General features: G+C 40.0%; 2 protein-coding genes across 4 annotated transcripts; both read right to left on the reverse strand.

Annotated features, from left to right (window-relative positions):
* Window positions 1-2,776: 2,776 nt before the first annotated feature.
* LOC115358856 (EEF1A lysine methyltransferase 3) lies at window positions 2,777-6,292 on the reverse strand. The gene is made up of 3 exons (XM_030050941.1): window positions 5,918-6,292; window positions 5,712-5,823; window positions 2,777-4,059 (listed from the first exon to the last, which is right to left on the reverse strand). Exons 1-3 carry the CDS (start codon window positions 6,077-6,079, stop codon window positions 3,662-3,664), a joined length of 672 nt encoding a protein of 223 aa, XP_029906801.1. The 5' UTR covers window positions 6,080-6,292; the 3' UTR covers window positions 2,777-3,661.
* An 819-nt stretch (window positions 6,293-7,111) lies between these two features.
* Window positions 7,112-19,649, reverse strand: stx16 (syntaxin 16). Of its 3 annotated transcripts, none has more exons than XM_030050930.1 (9): window positions 19,184-19,649; window positions 13,847-13,858; window positions 13,583-13,690; window positions 13,070-13,210; window positions 12,061-12,223; window positions 11,351-11,439; window positions 10,051-10,194; window positions 9,035-9,115; window positions 7,112-8,576 (listed from the first exon to the last, which is right to left on the reverse strand). In XM_030050930.1, the coding sequence occupies exons 1-9, from the start codon at window positions 19,262-19,264 to the stop codon at window positions 8,475-8,477; spliced, it is 921 nt and encodes a 306-aa protein (XP_029906790.1). In that variant the 5' UTR covers window positions 19,265-19,649; the 3' UTR covers window positions 7,112-8,474. The 3 variants fall into 3 exon arrangements, with proteins under 3 accessions (XP_029906790.1, XP_029906789.1, XP_029906791.1); XM_030050929.1 differs by having other exon boundaries at window positions 19,133-19,649; XM_030050931.1 differs by lacking the exon at window positions 13,847-13,858.
* Window positions 19,650-20,539: the final 890 nt, after the last annotated feature.

Raw genomic sequence — 20,539 nt, forward strand, 5'->3', positions numbered from 1 at the left:
TTCAGCCAAAGCCATATTCCACATCACAGCTCATTTCAGGATATACTATCTCTTGGTAAATGACAATAATATCTCTGTCAGCATATTGCCAACAGTCTAGCAGCCTTAGCAGACAAACAGAATAAACTAAATGAAACAGATTTTATGATACTGAACTCACACATGTGTACAGTTTCGTCCAGGAACAGTGCCATATTTGGCATACAGAGGTGAATGCCCCTGATTCTCAGCCCAATAGTCCATCATTTGGTCTGGTATGACAAGCTCAGTTCTGAAATATGAATGGGGAAAACATACAGGCTTTTTATCTCTATCTCTTAGCAACTGTATACTTTTCTTAAATTTGAAAAGAAAACTGGAAGAATATCTTTTGCCTCCTAGATTATGTGCTACATTGTAGTTTTTCTAAAAAGAAAGTTTTCAAAACTTTCAACAAGAACTTAACACTAAACTTAGTTATAAATTATTAAATATTACTAAATACATTTAGAAATGGACACAAGCATGCAGTGTTTGTCACACATACCTTCAGTTGCTGTTTTCAGAGTACCGTCCTTGTGGGGCGTGAAGTCTAATGAAGTCCAAACAGGACAACTTGTTTTAAAACGACAGTGTTTTTCAATCCCCCTCCCACTCCACTTGCACTACATACACTCACTCCCCTGTCACCGTAAGGCCGTCCTCCTCTCATCCACAGCCAGCTTGCCCGGTCAAAGTGCCAAAGAGAAATTCTTTAGCTAGTTTATTAAAAATACTGCACTGTAGCTGCATCACTTCACTGTAGATAAGACCAAAATAGCAGAGCTGTAATTGTAATTTACCACTCGAGGTGTAAGGCTGGAACATGGGTTTATTTCCTAGGCAAGCAGCCAAATGTGGCACAAAAAGCTAATCTCAAATGCATGATTTTCAAGGAAACACATGTTTCAGATGACAAAGGCTTTTTGACATAAATGTATTAAATGAATTCAAGTGTAATATTTAATACCCAAAAGCAACTAAAAATCAGCTCTCTTAGCCGTGCACACTCTTATAATACTCAGTGAGTTTCCAGATTATGAGCGTAGAATGGAAACACCTTTTAATACAACAAATTGTGTTTACACTGTAATTACAATGGCTGTGGATGTTTTCTTGTCAGTGTAAAAAGTGTCTGGAGTCGAATTTCCACTTGATATCCAATCAGTCGGTATCACCACCTCTGAGCAACATGATTTTTTCATAACTGGAAATGATGCTTCCTGCCAGTGAAACAGATAATAATTATGCACTTTGCATGACTCTGTGGCGGGAGGGCTGCACTCGGCGGGCAGCAGACTCTGGATGTAGATAGAGATCTGTTGTTTTGTCGGGTGAATTGTAGTAGAGGGAGAGCTGGGGTGTGGACGGGTTGTCTCCCTTTCTTTGAAACTCTCCAGCGTGACAAACAGGCTTTCCTTTTCTGAACAGAAACTCTGTACATCAGCAGACAGCAGGAGAGAGGGGATGAAGTGCGTACAGACAGTGAGCTGGAGGGAGTGCAATCTGTTGATGTTGACAGAATTGCTGGGGATGGAGTGATCTCTATCAGTGTGATCAAGCTCACAAATCATTGTTTTAAACGGGTGTTTTGACATGCATGGCAGATGAGGTTCAGGCAAATCCTTCTTTAAATTATTACTAGGAAGGAAATTGTGAGACAACAGGGTCCACATTGAGAAAATAATAGTTGTAATCCCAGCTAAAAAGAGAAAGAGACAAAAACCAACCAATAAACCAAAAAACTCTTAAGGTCATGAAGCAAAGAAGAACCTGCCCCAATGCATGTGTGCTACTAAGTTTTGACTAACAACAGTTATATTATGGTGTATCAGATTGCTCTCTCTAATTTGTGTTGATCCTGACTGAGCAAAATAAAATACTAAAATAAAGGTGAGAAGATTTATCACTGTAACAGCTTCCCTCATCTACACCAAAGTGCCTTCTACGTTTTGAGAGGAAATGAAACAATCGCTCCAAGATGTCCTTTGTTTTCTTTATTCTCACGTTCTCTTCATACCACTTCAGCAAATTGCTCTGTGTCTGTTGAAAACCAAACAGGGATGTATGACTTACTCAAACAGGTTGACTGCTGCTGGGTTATCAGGAAGCAATGGGCCTGATCGGTCACCTAACCATCACAGTCACTCAGGAACAAAACATAGTAAGCTGCAGTCAGAGAGGAGTGTGTGTGGTGTCATCTGCTCCGAGGTGAAATGAGTCTAATCAACAGAAGACCAGAACCACCTCTGTAAACATGTTCATCTTTATTTTGTTGTTTTTCTTTGTTTTTTGTACATTATGTCATGTGCTGGTGTCATTTAGTCACACAGTAAAACAGTTTGCTGTGTTGGACATCTGTTTCCAGCCACGCCCTGAGGAAGATTGTCAGTCCAAACCGGTTGGTGATTTGTGGCATATGTATCTTATGCCTATCACCTTAATATGCCCTAGTAATCAATAAATGTAATTTTAGTAAACTTTAGTAAATGTGAGTGTGCCTGAAATGCTCCTGTGAGCTCATGCTCCGTTTGATTTGACTCAAAGAGCACCTGGTATGTAACCGGAGTTTACTGCCTCATACCCGTGAGCACCGGAGTTTTTTTTTCCCCATCTCAGTGAAACCCAGCACACGTTCAGACCTCATGAGCAAAACATAAAGCTACCTTACTGCATGTACAACCACAATGATGGCTTGTACTTGTTTTTCCCATGGCTGTTTAACTGTGGGCAACATTTGAGTTTTTTATTTTCCACATTGTTAGAGCCCTGTCAAAATAACAATCTCTCAGGAGCAATTAATTTATTTTATTGTCAAAGTAACTCTGTGCTTAAGTAAAATCTGTTAAATGACAAATAAAGGCGTAGGAAATGTGCCCAACCTGACTCAAATAATCACTTTTATTGCTATTAAAATAAAATTTCCTAATGGTAGCCTGATAAAATTTGAATTGAGGAGTCTTTTTTGACTTAGTGTGTTAGTGTTAGTGAATGATAATACATGGATAACACTGGGCCACATTGGTTTTTTTTTTTTTTTTTTTTTGAAGGGGAGTTGGTAGGGATTGGATTATCCACTTATATATTCTACTTGTTTTAATTGATCTACTTTATTTTTTCCATAAGATTCTTTATTTCCTGTGATTTTACCTTTTTTTTTTTAAACTGTAAAGTATTTATAAACCAGAAAAGGGAAGAAATTCCATGAGAGGTCAAGTTATTCAGGTAAAATCTACAAAGAGTCAGTGTGTCACCCAAAATACAGACACAATTCAAAGATACTTAGCAAATTGTCAGAATACGTAACTGATCATGAAAGACAAAAGATGAAATAAAAAAGTATGCTATTCGCAATCACATAGAAAAGTTATTACCAAAAAAATGAAATTGTTCACAAGTGACAGAGGACACTTGGGATCTGTCAAGTGATGGAAAATGGTCAACATATAGGATAAATACAAATATACGGGGGGAAAAACAAAACAAAACAAATGAGCTGTTGCCTCTGACATCTGTATAGTGTGCACTATTCATTAACCACATTTTATTAAATTCTCTTATGAAAACAAGGCACGGAAGAAACCGGAGGCACAACTGGTAATCACTGACGATTAAAAATCCAAGTCCTGGGCCTGGAAAGCTGTCACTGGGCTGTCCTCAGAGAGGCCCTGTAGATGTTAATGTTCTGCTTGGCGTCGCGGTGCACGAGCTCCACGTGAAATCGACTCGGCAGACTCTCCTCAAAGAAACCAGGAGTTCCGTGCTCCTTCCGCATCATGGATGAAAGATAGACCACAGCACCGTTCTTGCACAAATGCACGAGTGTCTCCAGTAGAAGCGGGTATGTCTCAGAGAGGTAGACGATATCTGCACCCAACACCAAGTCCCAGTCAGAGGGGAAGCTGAGCTGGTCCTGCCCCCAAGACAGAGGCAGGACAGCCGGAGGGGTGGCGGGCCAGCCCCGAGAGGGCCTGTTGGCAGAGACGTTGGTCTCCAGCTGTGGGACGGCCAGAGGAAGGTCTGTAAGGGTCACGTCTGCTCCTGAAACAGAGCCCATGTGAGAATCTGATTCTTCAGGGATATTTCAATACATTAATGTATACACTCAGTGGCCACTTTATTACTGCAATCTAATACAATCCAATACAACTGTTCTGCCATACAGTTTCCTTTTATGATGCCTATAATGCTCAGGTTTTCTTTTTGTCACAGTAATAGAGGTGTTCATTCAATTCTATGTTTGGCATTGAGCTCATCGTTAGTGCTGCTGTTGTGCTGGACTACATTTTATTGAGAGGTGTTTCTACTATTCTGTCCCCCTCATGTATATAAATAAAGAGGAAAATAGAAACACCTCTAAATAGAATGTAGTCCAGTATAAGACCTCTGCAAACTACAACCTCAGTAATAAACCCATGACTAAATTTACACATTCTCCACAATGTCAACAAAAATTGAACATTATAAACTTTCTTAAGAAGGTAAACGTTATGACAGAGCTGTTGCATTGAGCTGCATTAGATTGTACAGGTGGACCTAATAAAGTGGACACTGACTGGACATTATTGAGGACATCCTCTTCCAAATTTTGCACTATATCCCGAGGATGTCTCTGTTGGAGCCGCTGACCGGATCACATTAGAAACTCCAGCAGCCTAACCTTGTTTAAAAAGCTAAAATTTATGATGTACCTGCTTTATGAGTATCTATCTATCTCTGCTCTTTCCCAATAATGTTACTGGCCATGTTTATAATTCTGGATAGTCTTAGCCCTCAGGTGGCCATACCATGTACACATATGAAAAGTTTAAAACGTTTCCACAAGACTTATGTAAACAGTCTCTAAATTTTTTCTTACTTACACCATATGAATCCAGTTTCCTGATTCAGATACAAGCTTTTTTAAAAATGTTTTCTGTGTTAAGTAGTTTAATATGACAATCGTGCTGCAGCCAGCTGACAGACAGAGATGGGTGCCATGGTAACACCAATCCAGTTATATGCAGTGGTGGAAAGAGTCCTACCCAAGTACAAGTACTGTTACTTTGCTGATATTTTACTTAAGTAGAAGTAGAAGTACTGCTGTAAAAATCTACTGCAGTAAAAGTAAACAGTACCTCAATTAAAAGTTACTGAGTTACTTTTTCAAAACAATAACTGTATTAGGTGTGATCTTTTCCATGTGGTCAGAAAAGGAGGAGAGTGCGGGTTCAAACTTCATTCATTTAAAGGGGCATTACGCAAAATTGCAAAGGATTAATTGAAGTGAGGGCCCTGTAGACTCAACTGACAAACGGAATAAGTACATAATCTGATGGTTGAGACTTCATGGTTCTCATTGTTAGGCCAACTCACTGATACTATTTCTCTTCTTCACTCTTATTCCACATTTATTGCCAGTTGAGTCTAAATGAGCCGCACTTCCACCAACCATCTGCAGTTTTTCATCCTGCAGCTTTTACTGGAAATTTGGACATGACGAGCAAAACTGTACTCAAGAAACAGTAAAAAAAACTACTCAATTAGAGTAACAGGAGTAAGTGTAATTAGTTACTTCTGGTTTATGATGCCACACAGCCTCACTACCCCCTTTTGTTGCTCCTGTAGCTGAGATTATGGTGAAAGTGAATATTGGTGTCCCATCCCCACGTGGGACGGTGGGTACACAACCAGCTCGAGGAGTTGATACGCACCTAAACGCGCTGCCAAAATCCCAACAAGCCCCGTCCCGGCGCCGAGCTCTATGATGCGCTTTCCTCTCAGGTCCAGCGACTGCTCCTCGAAGTACCGACACAGATGTAGAGCCTGTGCGGGGAGACATAAACAGACTCAGAAACACATTTAGATTCACATCAAACCATCACAACCCGTGAGGAGGACAGCGAGCGGCCGGTCTTACCGCGTCCCACACCGGCGCAGCCACGCCGAGGTTGGCGCTGAACAGCTGGCTGATCCTCAGCTCTTCACCGATGAATTTGTAAACGCTGTCCTCGGAAAATGTGTCGGCGAACAGGCCGTCGTCCACGGGGAACGGGCCGGCTTCTTCTCCTGTGCAGGTCATGTTGTATATGATAATGTTTACCAGTATCACCAGTTAGTTCTCACATACATGAAGCAGTGACGGAGCGCAGCAGGAGAACCGCTGGTTGCGTTCCAGATCAGGTGAACTACAGATCGGCGTTTGCACATAGGAACCATAACCTTAAGTAGTATTGAAACTAAAGTGTCAATAGCATGTTTGGCTAACGGAAAAGGTATGTATGTGTCGCACCGAGATTAGTGACGACAACATTTTACACGTTCATTTTTATTTTTTAAACAAGCTCACTCCTTTTCCAGAAGTGCCAGTCAGATTATTCCGCTCTCTGGCTGTTTTAACTAGGCACCAGAAAATGTGCGTCCTCTTCAGGCTTTTTGTTTCAGTCTTTTATTTCAGCGTGTATGGCCATAATGTTAGGGAAATTTATTATTTCTCAATTATCTTAACTTTGCGCGAGTTAACCTATTTGCTGAGGGCTTTTATTTTGGAATGGCGACCAAAAGTCATCTTCCGGGTTAAATGACGATTAAGGCTCTGTTCCAGTCGCATCAAAAATCAGACTTTAAAGTCAGCTGCAAATCAGGACTGATCTATGGTGGGAGATGATAGACTGTTGAAAACCTCCAAATGCCTGTATTGATTCTGATGTTTTGATGTCAAATGTGCACAAAAGATAAATAATGCAGTAAAATGCTCTTGTACGTTTCATCACATATTTTCATCAATCAGCACTGCATCATTACACCCCTCTGAAACTGCAGTTAAATATTAAAAACCCATTAGGCTTTATGCACCTATTACTTTGATGTAAAAATGGTTGGGCAGTTTTGTCTGATGGGCCCCTTGAGATATTTAGGCCCATACCTCCCTTTTCATTTGGGCTCTCACAATTAAAAGCATTTAACTAATTCTGATGTACAATAAATCTAGTCTTTTTGTCTATTGTGGCTGCACTTGGCTACTCAAATTCACTTAGAAGGCAACATGATCACAGAGCAGCTCCGGCTCCACTTGATCACACACCGGCTGCAGCTCACAACACACACACAAACACCAGGTTGCAGGTTTATTAAAAAAAAAAAAATCTTTTCTCTTCCCGCCCGTTTTGTTTGAAAAACAAACAAATCCTCAGTACAGTACCACTGGGTCACAGCCATTTTTCCACACAGAACTTCACATCAATGACAATGATGATTTAACGAGTATATAAAGTGTACAGATGTCAAATAAACCTCTTCATCATTTCAGCTCATCCGTCATTACACAACATTTGGACAAACATGTAAATCATTTCCAACGCACAAAGGTAAAATGTCCCGTATCCACGTCTGTCCGACTGATAAGACGCTGCTCACATGGTAGATTGTTTTGGACTACGTTACTGTTTTCTCAGTGAGGTGGACAAAGTAACGACTGGGTTTAGACTACAGATACATTTTACTCAATATACAGCAACTCTGCCCGAGACAGAACACTTTGAACCTCTGAATTATCTGACGTCATTAAAAAATAAATAATTCTTTTCATCATACAGATGACAGTAGTATTACATCCATAACACAACCCTCCTCAGGCCTCAATATGTGCAAACTGCAAGAGTTATAAAAAGGTAGCACTTTATGCAAGGACCATGAAAAACAAAACAAAACAAAAACAAAAAAACAAGTGATTTAAAATGAGTGCTTAAAGAAAATGTGGAGTTGGTGTAAAAAGGGCATAATTTCAGAATACGAGCTGAACAGGTGGTCCTTAATCAGTAGGAATATTTTTGGTATGGAATGGCTGTTCTAATCTAATCAGTTGTAGTGCCAATACAAACACTGCCATTAAGTCTTTAAAGGGGAAATACTGAAGCAGAGCACTAATACAGACTGAGGAAAATGAATTTGCCGAACAAAATGAGATGTATGTTTCTCATTCACAAACATTGTCTTGTCACATTTTTTCCTCACAGAAACAACACCTGCAATGATATTGGACTGACATAATTCATTTTCACACAACAAATATCACAATTCATGCCTGAAATCCAAGTATAAATGCTCTGCTTTGACAGTTTAGCATCGGTAGTCCGTTTTAATATGCGAGAGAGTGTTTCCTTCTGTGGTTATCAAGACGCAGGTATGTCAACATAGAGTCCAAGATAAACCCGACACAGCCTGGTTAGTCAAGTCACGTGAGAAAACACGCAGGGCTCATACAGAGATGATTGTTTCTTCCAATAAAATCGACCACAGAGCGTCTCCACCACCCAAAATGCGGCTTCAGAGAGCTCTGGGGAATTCTTCAAATGTTTCCTGGTGGGTACGAAAGGCAGTTCAAGCATTGTTTTGAACAGAGCCGAGATGCTCATCCAAGTCCACACAGATGCACAACAAACACCCACACAGAAAACAGAAGCCAAAGGAATGCAAAATTAAAACTTTGTCCCAAAAAGAATAATTATTAGAACAATGACTATGACAAAGAGGATCAAAATGACCAGCATCTTTCTGTTTTTCTTCTGGTACTGCTCAGCCTGCAGAGAAAATAAAAAAAAATGGTCACACATTCCATTCCACTGGTTTTAATTTTAACAATTAAAGGCAGGTAAACAGGTTTTACTCTTAAAAGGACGTGCGGCATGTCATTATGCGGTCATTAACTTCCTGAAAGTTTACGTTTCTTTGTTTTGCCTGATCAGTAGGCTTGTAACATTAACAATTAGTTTTCAAACAACATCTGCTTCTGCAAGGCTATTTCTAAAAAATAAATATCCTCAAAGAAATAACAGCAACCTGTGGAGAAAATTTCAGTGATGGAATCTTAATTTGATACTCAGGAGGCTACTGAGACTGTCCGATAAAACCACTTTTGTATGAGATGAAATAATTTGTTTGTGGTTGGCAAATATTTTTAAATAATGTGTGTGTAAAAATAGATGATATGCAGAAGGGAAAAAAATTATTACATCTAGACATCAGCATTTTGTTTTACCTTCTGTAGCTGTTTTAATCCATCTTCTGTTTTAACACAAGCTTGTTCCACGTTGAAGTCGATTCTGTCGAGAACTGTGCCCTTAAAAAAGGAATAATAAAGGTTCATTAATGGTTGGGGATATTCTGCATACACTATTTCAGATTATCAAAGACTGTAGCAGTATCAGCAGCTCAGCTTAGCTCAGCCCAGAAGCACCTTGCCTCAAAACCTTAGTCCAGTTACAGATTTTCCTTGCATAATTTGAATTCTTCCACTTTGCCAAACAAATCTGTTGATAATATTAAGGTTTAGGGTGCTCCCTCACTGTCTACGTGTCACTCTGTGGGAGGACATATGAGGCCACAAGTCACTGGGGAAACTGGAGAGCAGACACACACTGACAGCTGCACCCTCTGGATTTTCACAAATGTAGCTGAAGGTGTTGAAGCCTTTTTTGAGGACTGAAGGTGTGAGGATAGTGGACCCACATTCCTCACTCAGTCACAGTAATGAAAGATCAAACCCTCCCCCCTGCAGTCTCCCTTTCACTGAAGGGACTGTAACTGTGATATCACCAGAAAAAGTGGATTTAAGTACAGATGTTTGATGTAAGAGCTTTTTACGCCTCTTGAATGTAAAAAGAAGCAGGGCCTGTCAGGCCAGCGTCATCAGCACCCTGCAGGCCCATTAGTTTCTTGTTTGTCACATCAAGGCTGAGTCAGGAAAGCATGGGCTGACATGATGCGGAGTGTGTGTAAGGCAAACTGTAGGTGTAGTGTGGCGATGGCAGAATTTCCTGCTGAGCACCAGGTGCCAGGCCCAATGGGCAAACCTGATAACCTCAACAACACACCTGCTCTTCCTCTTCCTCACCCCCTTCCCCACATTACTACACGTCCTGTGTAGAGGTAAGCATAGGAGTCGATGCTGAAACTATTGTATAGCACATATGTGTAAAATGACAGAGAACGTTTTGTAAATGTTAGGAAACTATGGCATCAACTCTGTGTTGTGAAACATCAGGATCTAAATACCTGTTCCACCACCATTCCAGCCAAGTCCCGAAAAATCTCATTCAGATCTGAGATAGACTGTACGATTTGTCGGATCTCCCTCTCTCGTTCCTCAACCATAACCGTGTTCTGCTCCACCAGCATCAGCTGGTCATCCGTGAACCCCTGGAGAAGCACAAAGGACAGAACAAAATTAGCTGATAGTCAGTGCCGTCGTATGGGGGGAAAGGTGATGACAATTCTAAGGGCCCACAGCCAACTAGGGCCTACACACAGTTAAAAAAGTCAACCCCAATCAATGGGGTAGAGGGGCCCATACCGATATTCTTTCAGGGGGCCCAGAATTCCTAGCAACTGCCCTGCTGATAGTAGATAAGTAACGTATTTTTTTTCCCAGCAGGAATGCATTGAAAAAAGCTGGCAGTGATCAGCAAACAACACAAATCTTTCTTGTTAGCTGGAGTCCAACTCCAAACTACTCAATTCAAATTTTCTGCTGATGAAATATGCATGACCAACATTCTTCAACAGTCAGCTGTGACTGGTGACTTGTACACAAACGGGAGCAGTGGAAAAACTGACTACTGAAAAATGACAATGCAGAAATGCAAGAATGCTTCATCTTCTTAACAAGTGTTTTAAAGCTCAATCAGATTGTGACAGGATTTTTATGTCCACGCTTAAACCAATGCGCCTTTGAATGTGCAAGCCAATGTTGTCCTTAAATATACTCAATTACACCATCTACAGAGTGATATCCACATGTATGTTTTCCAGCCTGACACAAACTTCAGCATGAACAGTGCTGATAAATTTGTTTTTATTCAGTTGCTAAAATAATTATAGTTAAAACTTTAGCATATCCAGTGTCAGTGTATCCACTCTCAAAAAAAAAAAATCTTCTCATCAACAGGAAGTCAGAATGCAGAGTCTTTTGTCTCAGAGTCTTTTGAGTCAAACAAAAAGAGGTACCATTAAGAAAATTATGGATACAATACAGTTAAAATAAAATGGAAGTATGTAAACTATTATTTCAAATATCTTTATTGGATTTCAGTGGAGTGTGACAGTTCAGATGAGGGGAGAGAAGAAACAACATTGTTGGTACCATTTTTTCTAGACATCCTCTTGGAGGTCTTCCAGCATAATTTTTTTTGGAGAGAAAAGCTCCAAGAGGTGATGCATAGTCACACATATTTAATAAAGTAAATATTAAATATCACAAAAAACTGGAACCCACATCAAAGTATGAGTGGCTATGATTGACTGGATTTGGCCTCCATTCTGTTACTTCAACACTGAGCCTTTAAATGCCACTCACCCTGTCATATAGAGCTAAATCTTCATCCTCCTCCATTAGAGGTCCAGAGTCAAAGAAGTGTTTAGATCTTTCCTCACGATTCTTCATACCTGAAAAATTAAAAACACAACCACATGAGGCCACACAGCAAGAGAAAATATAGTAAGGACACAGGAGAGTAAAGAAGCTATCTGACCCAAAGTTGATGATGATACAAATATTTGAGAGTGGCACGAGTAAAAAAGGAGACACAAGAAACAGGGTTTGCAACAATCCTAATATTAATCAATGTCACAACTGATGAAGAATTAAGATGGACCTTTCATTAAACTGTTGGATATTTAACTGCTCACCCGCTCCCACAGTAGAAACGCTCTTACTGAACAACACTAGATGGACTGCTACTTAAGGAAAAATATAATCTACTCAAAGCATACACAGTCTATTCAAAGTAGATCCAATTTCAGTTTTAGTTTGTTTAAAATCATTGTGATTGAACATAATATGCAAAACATGAGATCAGGATATTTCTCTTCCTGGTCCCTGCCTTTCTGGGAAGTACACACCACACACAAAGAATCCAGGTTTATTGTAATTACGGAAGAGATCTGTTATGCTTTTCCAGCACTACAAATATATTAACCCTTTCTCTATGACAGTAAAAGTTTACATATATTAGATTGTGTGTCTTAATATCATGTAGCCAGATAAGATGTCACTGCAGGTCTTACGTTTTAGGTAGCTGGACTGTGTGTGTCTGAAATTGGTGGACAGCTCCTGCAGGCTCTGTGCCAGCGAGGACACCACGTTTCTCAGCAGCCTCTCCTCCTGCTCAGTGCAATGGCCACAACGAGCCTGCAGGCCGGTCACAGCACGCTGACATCGATGGAACATCTGCAATAAACAAAAACAAACAAACAAATAAATAGAGAATTACAACAAAAAGAACTAAAATGTCCATTTCAAATGTGTCTCCGTATCAACTACTATCAGGAGAACATCCAAATAATTAACAACTGTGATTGACAATTGTCAATTAATTCTCCAAGTTTGACCTGTCAGCTCCTTTCCTGTCAAAAGATCAAGCACTTCGTCAGGGCTGGTCTTCTGCAGCAACCCAAAGGTGAAAAGGTGTTTTGTAGGATTTTCAACACGTTTGTTTGGGGTGCATCATTCACACTGTTTTCCAGCCCTCTTGCTTGCCGAGTGGTGGAACTACTTTGTTTCTGTAGCACGATGCAGCAGCTCCCCTCTGTTGTCTAAACACTCGGTATGTTAAGTCGTTGCATAGTGATACAGACACAAAGTAGTCTCAGCAGTTAGCAAGAAAGAGGGCTAGGACAGTGTGTTGATCTCAAGCAAACCTGTGCAGCTGTGCATCTTTAAAAACAGTTTTTTCAGCTTTGGATCACTGCTTGAAATCGCGCTGTTTGGTTTTCCAGACCAGCTCCACTTCTTTCATTTTGTCCAGGTGAAGCGCTCCTTCTCACGACAGGGAAGGCGTTGACAAATCAAAGGAACAACATTTTGTTCATCTGAATACTTTGTACGTGGCCGGATGACAATTAAGTTGACTTGACTACACTCTTATGAATTAGCAAATTCCACTTTATGGTACAAATCCCAACTATCATTTTAAGGCAGGTGTTTTATTTTAGAGAGAAGTTTTAAGGTGTGTTCTTGTAATGTTTACAGATTAAGATCACTCCTGTGACTGTGCTGCTGCTTGAGTCTCTCAACCTGTGTGATCTCCTGGGTAGTGATTTCTATGGCGTGCTCTTCCTCACTGCTGTCATCCAGTGTGGGACGATTCATATGCTTGTCATGAAGTGAGGCCAGTTCCTTCATCTTCTGCCGCACCCGTGTGATTTCATACTGGATCTGAAAGGCAATGCTTACAGGTTAGTGCCAGGGGAAATGGTTACTGTGTACTTAGTCAAACTGGGCTCATCTGGCACATGGAGGCTTCCTGGAGCACGTTCCACAGGCAGGTCCAGGTGTAGGATCTTGCGCTAAACTGTTCAAGGGAAGATTTGCATTTCTTCTTTTAAATTTAGCTCATCGCCATCAGATGAAAATCCATGGTGCATAAGCTTTAAGGAAGAACCTGTTTAGCTCCAAGCACCTCCACAGTAAAAATACACCACGTATCCACTGCATTTGATGTTTTTCACTAAAAAGTTTTGACACTTTACAGTACAAACAAACATCGGAAAACTGGTGTCCATTTCAGTCACAATTCCAATTTCTTACCTCATCGACCCCATCTACCCATTTGGGCGGCAGCTTTTTGGTGACTCCGATGGCAGCTTCAGGATCCAGACTGATTCCTGACACCAGGGCCATTCGGTCATCGGCCAACTTTCAAAAACAAACAAACACACATACACACACACAGAAAAAATAAGCAAATCTTGAATTTAAACATTTTATCTATGAACTAGCAGAAATTTGGTGCAAGATGGTGTTAGAAAAAAAAATCTGAATCAATTTACTACAATAAGAAGGTAACAGTACCTCATCAAGCTCCTAATATGATTGGCAAATACCAGTGTGGTCCCATCCAAGAGAAATGCAGAAAAGGAAACAAGCAAAAGAGAGTGAGCCCCACAAAATAAGAAGTAAACCGCTTTCAAGTATTTTTGCATGCACTCTCATCAACAATTCATTTCATTTAAATTTAAACTAGAGTGATTACAATCAAATGAGAGCAACGTCTGATTTAAGATCACACTGTAGGTCAGTTCTAACCATTTTCAAATCATTTACTTTTGTACTGCTAAGTTTACTAAAGCACATAACTGGGAGTGAAAATGCAAAAATAAAACACACTATCCCACCAGCAAGAAACAAAATAATTTAGCTAAAGCAAATGAGCAGATAGAAGGGAGAGAGAGAGAGAGAGAGAGGAGAAACCAGTCTCAGGATACCCTGGGGGGATTGACTTGGAGCAACAAAGAGCATTTTTTTCTTCATTGTAACAAAGAGCAAACATTTTCTTCAAAGGGGTTATGACATAATCTGAAATTAATGAGAATGGATGTGCCCAGAAAATAAACTGAATGAGTTACCTGAATGATTTTTGTTAATTTAGTGGTCACTGATTAGGCCAAACAGCTGCACCAAGCTCATCTCAGTCTTTAGACACAGTCAATAAAATAAAACCGTGTATACACCAGCTCCAGTAAACTTAATGTTTATCTGGTGGTGTAAAACAAAACAATCTTAGTTGTCATTGCTGTTTTAGACTGTGTGCACACATCTGAGCCTCTGCTTGAGACTGGAGTGTGTCATAATTAGAGAACTGCCAAATAAAATTAAACTGAAGATCTTTCATCTCAGCTAAAACTGATTAAGAGAAGTGAGAAGTGACATTCTTAAGAATTATGCAAACAAAGGAAAAAAAAAAAAAAAAAAAAATACATTTCCCATCTTTAACAAATTGTTTTTTTCATTAGTTTTACTGTGGCTGTTTGACTGCATGCTGTTGTAATTTACAACTATAAAACAAGAGTGGAATTTTGATATGAAAATTGAAATGTTATTGAATGCTCTCTATCAAAAAACTCCTGTGAAAAATACAACTCCCTTGTTCTCAGCTTGGAGACAGAATAGACAGACATCATCTTGGTGTATTTGACACAGAGACATTACAACTTTCATAATTTGATAACAATTACAGACTAAACATGATACAAATGCAAGAGGACCAAACATACAGTGTAAAGGGACACAAGACAACAAGCAGACAGTTTATCAACTCTCCATACAGACACTTTACATCCAATATTCAACTGTTTCCATTAGAGTAACATAGAATACAATATGTTGTAGATGTAAGACAAGTATAGCAAGTGTCAAGTAGTGTGTTATCCCAGTGTACCACGAGTGCCACTAATGAACATTTCATTGTCAATAATTCTTTCAATTATTATTATTGTTATTATTAATAATAATGATAATCGTTTCATCTTTAAGATGTTCAAACTAATGACAAATGCCTATCACAAATTCCCAGGTGATGTCTTTTAATTGCTTAGTTGGTCTGACCAGCCGCTAAAAAAGGTGTAAATATTTTGTACTATGTAGAATGGAAGTAGCTGCTATAACTTGCAAAACCTCGCACTTTTATTCACAAAAGATTTGTGACATCTCTGACATCAATGTGCGGGACTACCTCATTTCTACATTTCATCTATTTTTGTTCACAACTCAGGTGTGCAGAAGGTGTTTGCATTTTGTAATGATATGAAACTGAGTAAAACAAGTGACCCTAACCCTATTTGTGACGCTATAAGCAGCAAATGTTTGGTATTTTCACTCGAAAAATGACAATTAATTGAATATAAAAAATTATAATTCATTACTTTTCTGTTGATTGACTAATAAATTAATGGACTAATAGTTTTAGCTCTGCTGTATTTTGAGAGGAATGAGATGTATCATATGTTTATGTATGCGCTGAAAAAAGTGCACAACTGTCACTGTGAGAGAGTGATGCAGAGTTGGGTATACATGCTGCATGGGACAGGACTTGTCAAAATACCACCTGGGTAAACAGACAGCAGTGAATATTATCAGTAGTCAGGCGTACAGACTGCAGCATTACACAGTGAGGAGGAACCCAGATTGTGAAACTGCAGGACTTGAGTCCAAGGAAACAGTCCTTATGAAGAAACTGTGGAGCTGACAGGCACCATCGGTCTTAACAAAGAAATGTTTGGAGATGCATGTCAGTCCCGCCTGCACTGTTCTTCATCCTGGTGTCATGAAGGTCTTAATCAGAAATGCAATAACAGCCATTCAGCTACTCAGCAGTGCAGACAAAATACTGGAGATCTATTGCGCAAAAACCACTTGGGCATATCACATATCACAGTAATAAATGTTATCAGTGGCAAAGTTTACAGATAGCTGAGGCAGATTGGAAACAGAAAGTCTGGTATTGTGATGCAGATTGTGGAAGTCCACAAACAGAATCCAGGAGTGTTTCAAGACTCCAAGACAAACGGCTGGTCTGTGGTGATGGCACCGAGCTGTAGCTGAACTGCAGGGGAAGTGAGGAGTGGGCAATCTATTTCTTTCTGGGACAAAGGATGACAGTGGGTGTTTTGAAACAGTCCTGTTGGAAAGGGAGAGGCTGAGCATGGCTGTGAGCGCAGGGCTCAGCTGCTCAGCATCAGGCTGTGGCATGACCAGAAATTGAGGCTTAGTGCAGAGCTCTGAATACGAGGACTAGGGCTACATGATATGGTCCAAAAAAAAAAAAAAAAAAAAAAAAAAATCATATTGTGATTATTTTGACAGATACTGCGACTGTGCAATATTGCAGTTTTGATACGATTTAGATTAACTGGACAGCCCTCATGAAGGCTATCATGGAGGGGTGATGGTTATGCTTGTGTTAGGAATTTAGCTGGAGGGATCCTGCCAGAGACATTGCACAGAGTTTAGGTCTTGGGCACACATGGAGACTCTCCACATTTTAGCACGAGAGGTTCATCTGTCGCAGTGCTGAACAATTGTAATACTCAGCATGAGTAATTCTTCACAAAATGACCCTCCAATCTGAAGTACTGGGCTGTAGCAATTCCATTTTTTTTAGCCAGCTTTTGGCCCTGTGGTATTCCTCTTCATTTTCCTTCCTGTGAGCCTACTCTCTGATGTACCTACTGGTCCTCAAAGCTGACCCCTGTGCACCACTCTTCACAGTGTCACGCAGAGAGTGAGGGAGTGTCGATGGAGGGAGTTAAAACCATCACTTGTTCATCTGAGGGTCTCTGCTCTGTACTGCTGAAACAGTTTGAGGTCCATCCGACTTCTGCAGTCCATTTTCAGGCCATGATTTGGAGAGGTCTCAGATCAGTTTGGAAACCATGGGGAGGACTGCATGATAAGATTTGCCTGGTGCAGCTCCATGTTGCCACCAGGAATGACAGAGAACAGCCAAGTTAAGGCAAAAAAATTATGAAGATTAGGAGAAGTCATTGTTTGTCCCAGTCAGCATCTTAAATTCATCAGGTTTTCTTGCACTCACAGACAAAACACCGGAGACACACTGAACATATTGAGACCATGCACCCTCCATTGATGGAATGTCTTAGCATGTTCACTCCTTCACTGTCTTTGGGTTGACTGACTGGAAGAAAGGAATCCACCTTGGCAAGCAAGTCGCTGTTTTAAATGTTCACAGGGTAGGTGAATGGATGCACACACCCTCCAGATGCTTGCTGAGCTGTGTGCACTGCACCCTAACTTCTGTACAGGAGGTGTGAGGTGGACTCCAGCACAGGTATGTATGGCAGGACGCAGTAGGGTGTGTGCAATGGGGCATGCAATCACTCAGTCTTTCAAAAACAACTAACACAGTGAGATAAATATATGAGATGGTGGGATGAAAAAAGGCTACTGACCTCACAGTTCAGTCATTTGGTAGACAGACACTTGGATTATTGTGCACAAGCTGTACAGTAATCTGATGGTCATTTTATGACATTTTGGGGAAAAATACAGGCCACATTCACGTCAACAGAAAGGCTGAGGGAACTGTGGTAACTAAATTGCTGTGTGTTTGGTGGTTGTACAAACTTCAATGGAGATTCCATGGTTTTGTGTTCACTATGACTCAATTTTTATTTTTTAATTTTGGAGTAAACTACTTCAGTAACAATGTGTGAGAAAACACAAATGAAGATTTTGTTTTCCAACAAAATTATTGATTTACACAAAATCAGGCTGTTTTATAATATTTTACTTATGGCAGAGTCACCAGAAAACAGATTAAATAGTTTCTATTTTTAACCAAGGTTTGAATAGTGACAATTGCTGCAAAAGGAATACCATAGCATTTTCCTCAATTGTAAAACTGCACTTTCAGGGACATGTCGGTTTATCAAATGACAGAAATTCTACTTGTAAAGCCCATCTTAGGACATCACTAGCACAGTCCATGTCAAACTACCAGCAAGGTTAATACTAGAAGCCAATAAAAGTACAATCAAGGACGTAGGAACTGTTCATGCAATTATCTGTCAAAAAATATGACCCGTACCCACCAACCCACCGCAGACACACACATTCACACAAAATCTTCTATTAATTTGTTTATAAGAGGGTTATTAGCTCTGACTCAATGCTGGACAATATGGACAAAATCAAACACTATGATACCTTTGACTGCCTACTTTGATATCAATATTGAAGGGATGACTATGAGTACTTTTATAAGCTATTTACAAACAACAGATTTTTGATAAACAATCATTAATAATGTGGATACATTGAGCAGGCAGGTGGAGGAAAATAACAGCTGCAAATGTCGAAGAAGTTCACAAAATTGCATCCCTTTACTGAAATGCCGCCAAGAAAAGAAAACACTTGTGCGATATCATATTACAACATAAAAAAATTCCAGATGATATCTAGTCTTATATCAACATCATATCAATCCATCCACTGTTGATGTTTTATGGCTATTTGTGCTGATTCATCACTAATGTAGAATGAATTGGGCTTTGATAACCCCCTTCTTCTTCATCACACACACACACACACACACACACACACACACACACACACACACACACACACACACACACACGTAATGGTCACAATCAGTCGGTCCTACGCCCTTGGATGGATGAAGTTACACGGCACAGCAACACTAAGGACGAAAAAAACAAACGCCACTAGTAACTGAGGGGCTTACTAGCACACACTTGACGCTAGCTAGGTCAGCTGAGTGACTGGCTAAAATATCAAAAACACACACAGTAAAATGTCAAAACGATCCAGACAACTCACCGCAGCATTGCTACGTGAACTCAGAGTACGACGGGGGTCATATGTACTCACTTGCTCAGCCAATATCTGCCGGTTTTGGATCGCATTGTTCCGCATTAACAAGAAGGCATCGGTCAGACGCCTAGTTGCCATGACTACCTGACTTGATTTAACCCTAGCCGATGTACGTATCGATCAATAATGGATCACTTATTGTCAAATGCCGATCCGTTGCTAACACAGCTTTTTTTCCCCTGTGAATGACAGAAAAGCGGCCAACGGTGCTAAAGCTGCTCCAGCTAGCTTTATGTTCGCCTGCGAGGAGGCGAGGAAGGACGAAGGAAACTCACGATACAGCGCCAACAGTGACACAACTAACCGTTTTTACAATCTACAATTACCGGGCAACTGTTACACTAGGGCAAAAAAAAAACGAGAAAACGTGACCAAAATGTGTTTTCTCAAATTCGGGATTTTAGTTTGGGAGCGTTATTCCTCTCTGGTCGACTGCGGAAGTGGGGAAACGTAAACACCTGCGTAATGTGCGTCTTCTTCTTCGTCGTCTTCTTCTTCTTCTTCTTCTTCTTCAGCCCCTCGTGTGTGATGTTGAAACGCGTTGTCGCCACCCACTGCGTCGGCGAAGAAGTAGATAATATCTTATATGCTGTTGCTTTCAGGAAAAAAACAACATAAAACAATAATGAAAAACATCGTTAACAGAGTCAAAAATGTAAATTCAATCAGTAAAATATTGGAAATGCAATTTACACTATTCATGCAAGAATTTATTAATCAATGCGTTTCAGCTGCATGTCTTCATCAGTGTTAATTCTTAAGCAGCACATTTACTGCATGTTGAACAATCTCTTTCTGCATATCATACATCTGATGATACTGATAACACTGTTTAATTCTAATGCTGATAAACTAATACTAATAATGATGATACTGTTTCTTCTGTTTGTCCGTACCCGGTGCTCTTACCATGTCTGCATTGCTTTCTGATATGATTTCTATGGCACTGGCTTCATTGATGTGGTTGAATTGCTACATTTATCTCTTAATTATCTCTTAAATATCTCTTAATTAGCCAGGAAGCTGCAGCTTCATTTCTCTCACAGGAGCTCGAACCCAAATAAAATCTCACCAGTACCAAACTGAATTAATCCCCAGTTCCTTTACAATGTAGACTTTGAGTTGAAAAACAAACAAACAAACAAACAAACAAACAAACAAACAAACAAACAAACAAACAAACAAAAAAAAAAACAACTTATATTTTCTCAGCTGGAAGCAACAATCTATACTAATGTGTGCCCTGCTCCTGCTCATTTACCGCTTGTCATGTTTTAATTCCTTACTTCCTTACTAATCTTCCATAAAGCTCCACCATTTGGGCTCTTATAGTCACACTCAATCAAAATATCA

This window comes from Myripristis murdjan, chromosome 5, assembly GCF_902150065.1.
Source record: "Myripristis murdjan chromosome 5, fMyrMur1.1, whole genome shotgun sequence".
Classification (NCBI taxonomy): domain Eukaryota; kingdom Metazoa; phylum Chordata; class Actinopteri; order Holocentriformes; family Holocentridae; genus Myripristis; species Myripristis murdjan.

Bases quoted from the DNA above. Each gene is read 5' to 3' on its own strand.
- LOC115358856 (XM_030050941.1), bottom strand. From the start codon at position 6,079: ATGACCTGCACAGGAGAAGAAGCCGGCCCGTTCCCCGTGGACGACGGC. The intron at 5,824-5,917 runs GTAAGACCGGCC...CTCCCCGCACAG, and splicing joins CTGCGCCGGTGTGGGACGCG to GCTCTACATCTGTGTCGGTA. The intron at 4,060-5,711 runs GTGCGTATCAAC...GCTCTGTTTCAG, and splicing joins GATTTTGGCAGCGCGTTTAG to GAGCAGACGTGACCCTTACA.
- stx16 (XM_030050929.1), bottom strand. From the start codon at position 19,264: ATGGCAACTAGGCGTCTGACCGATGCCTTCTTGTTAATGCGGAACAAT. The intron at 12,224-13,069 runs GTTGAGAGACTC...TGTTTATTGCAG, and splicing joins CTACCCAGGAGATCACACAG to ATGTTCCATCGATGTCAGCG. The intron at 8,577-9,034 runs GTAAAACAAAAT...TTTTCTCTGCAG, and splicing joins GATTAAAACAGCTACAGAAG to GCTGAGCAGTACCAGAAGAA.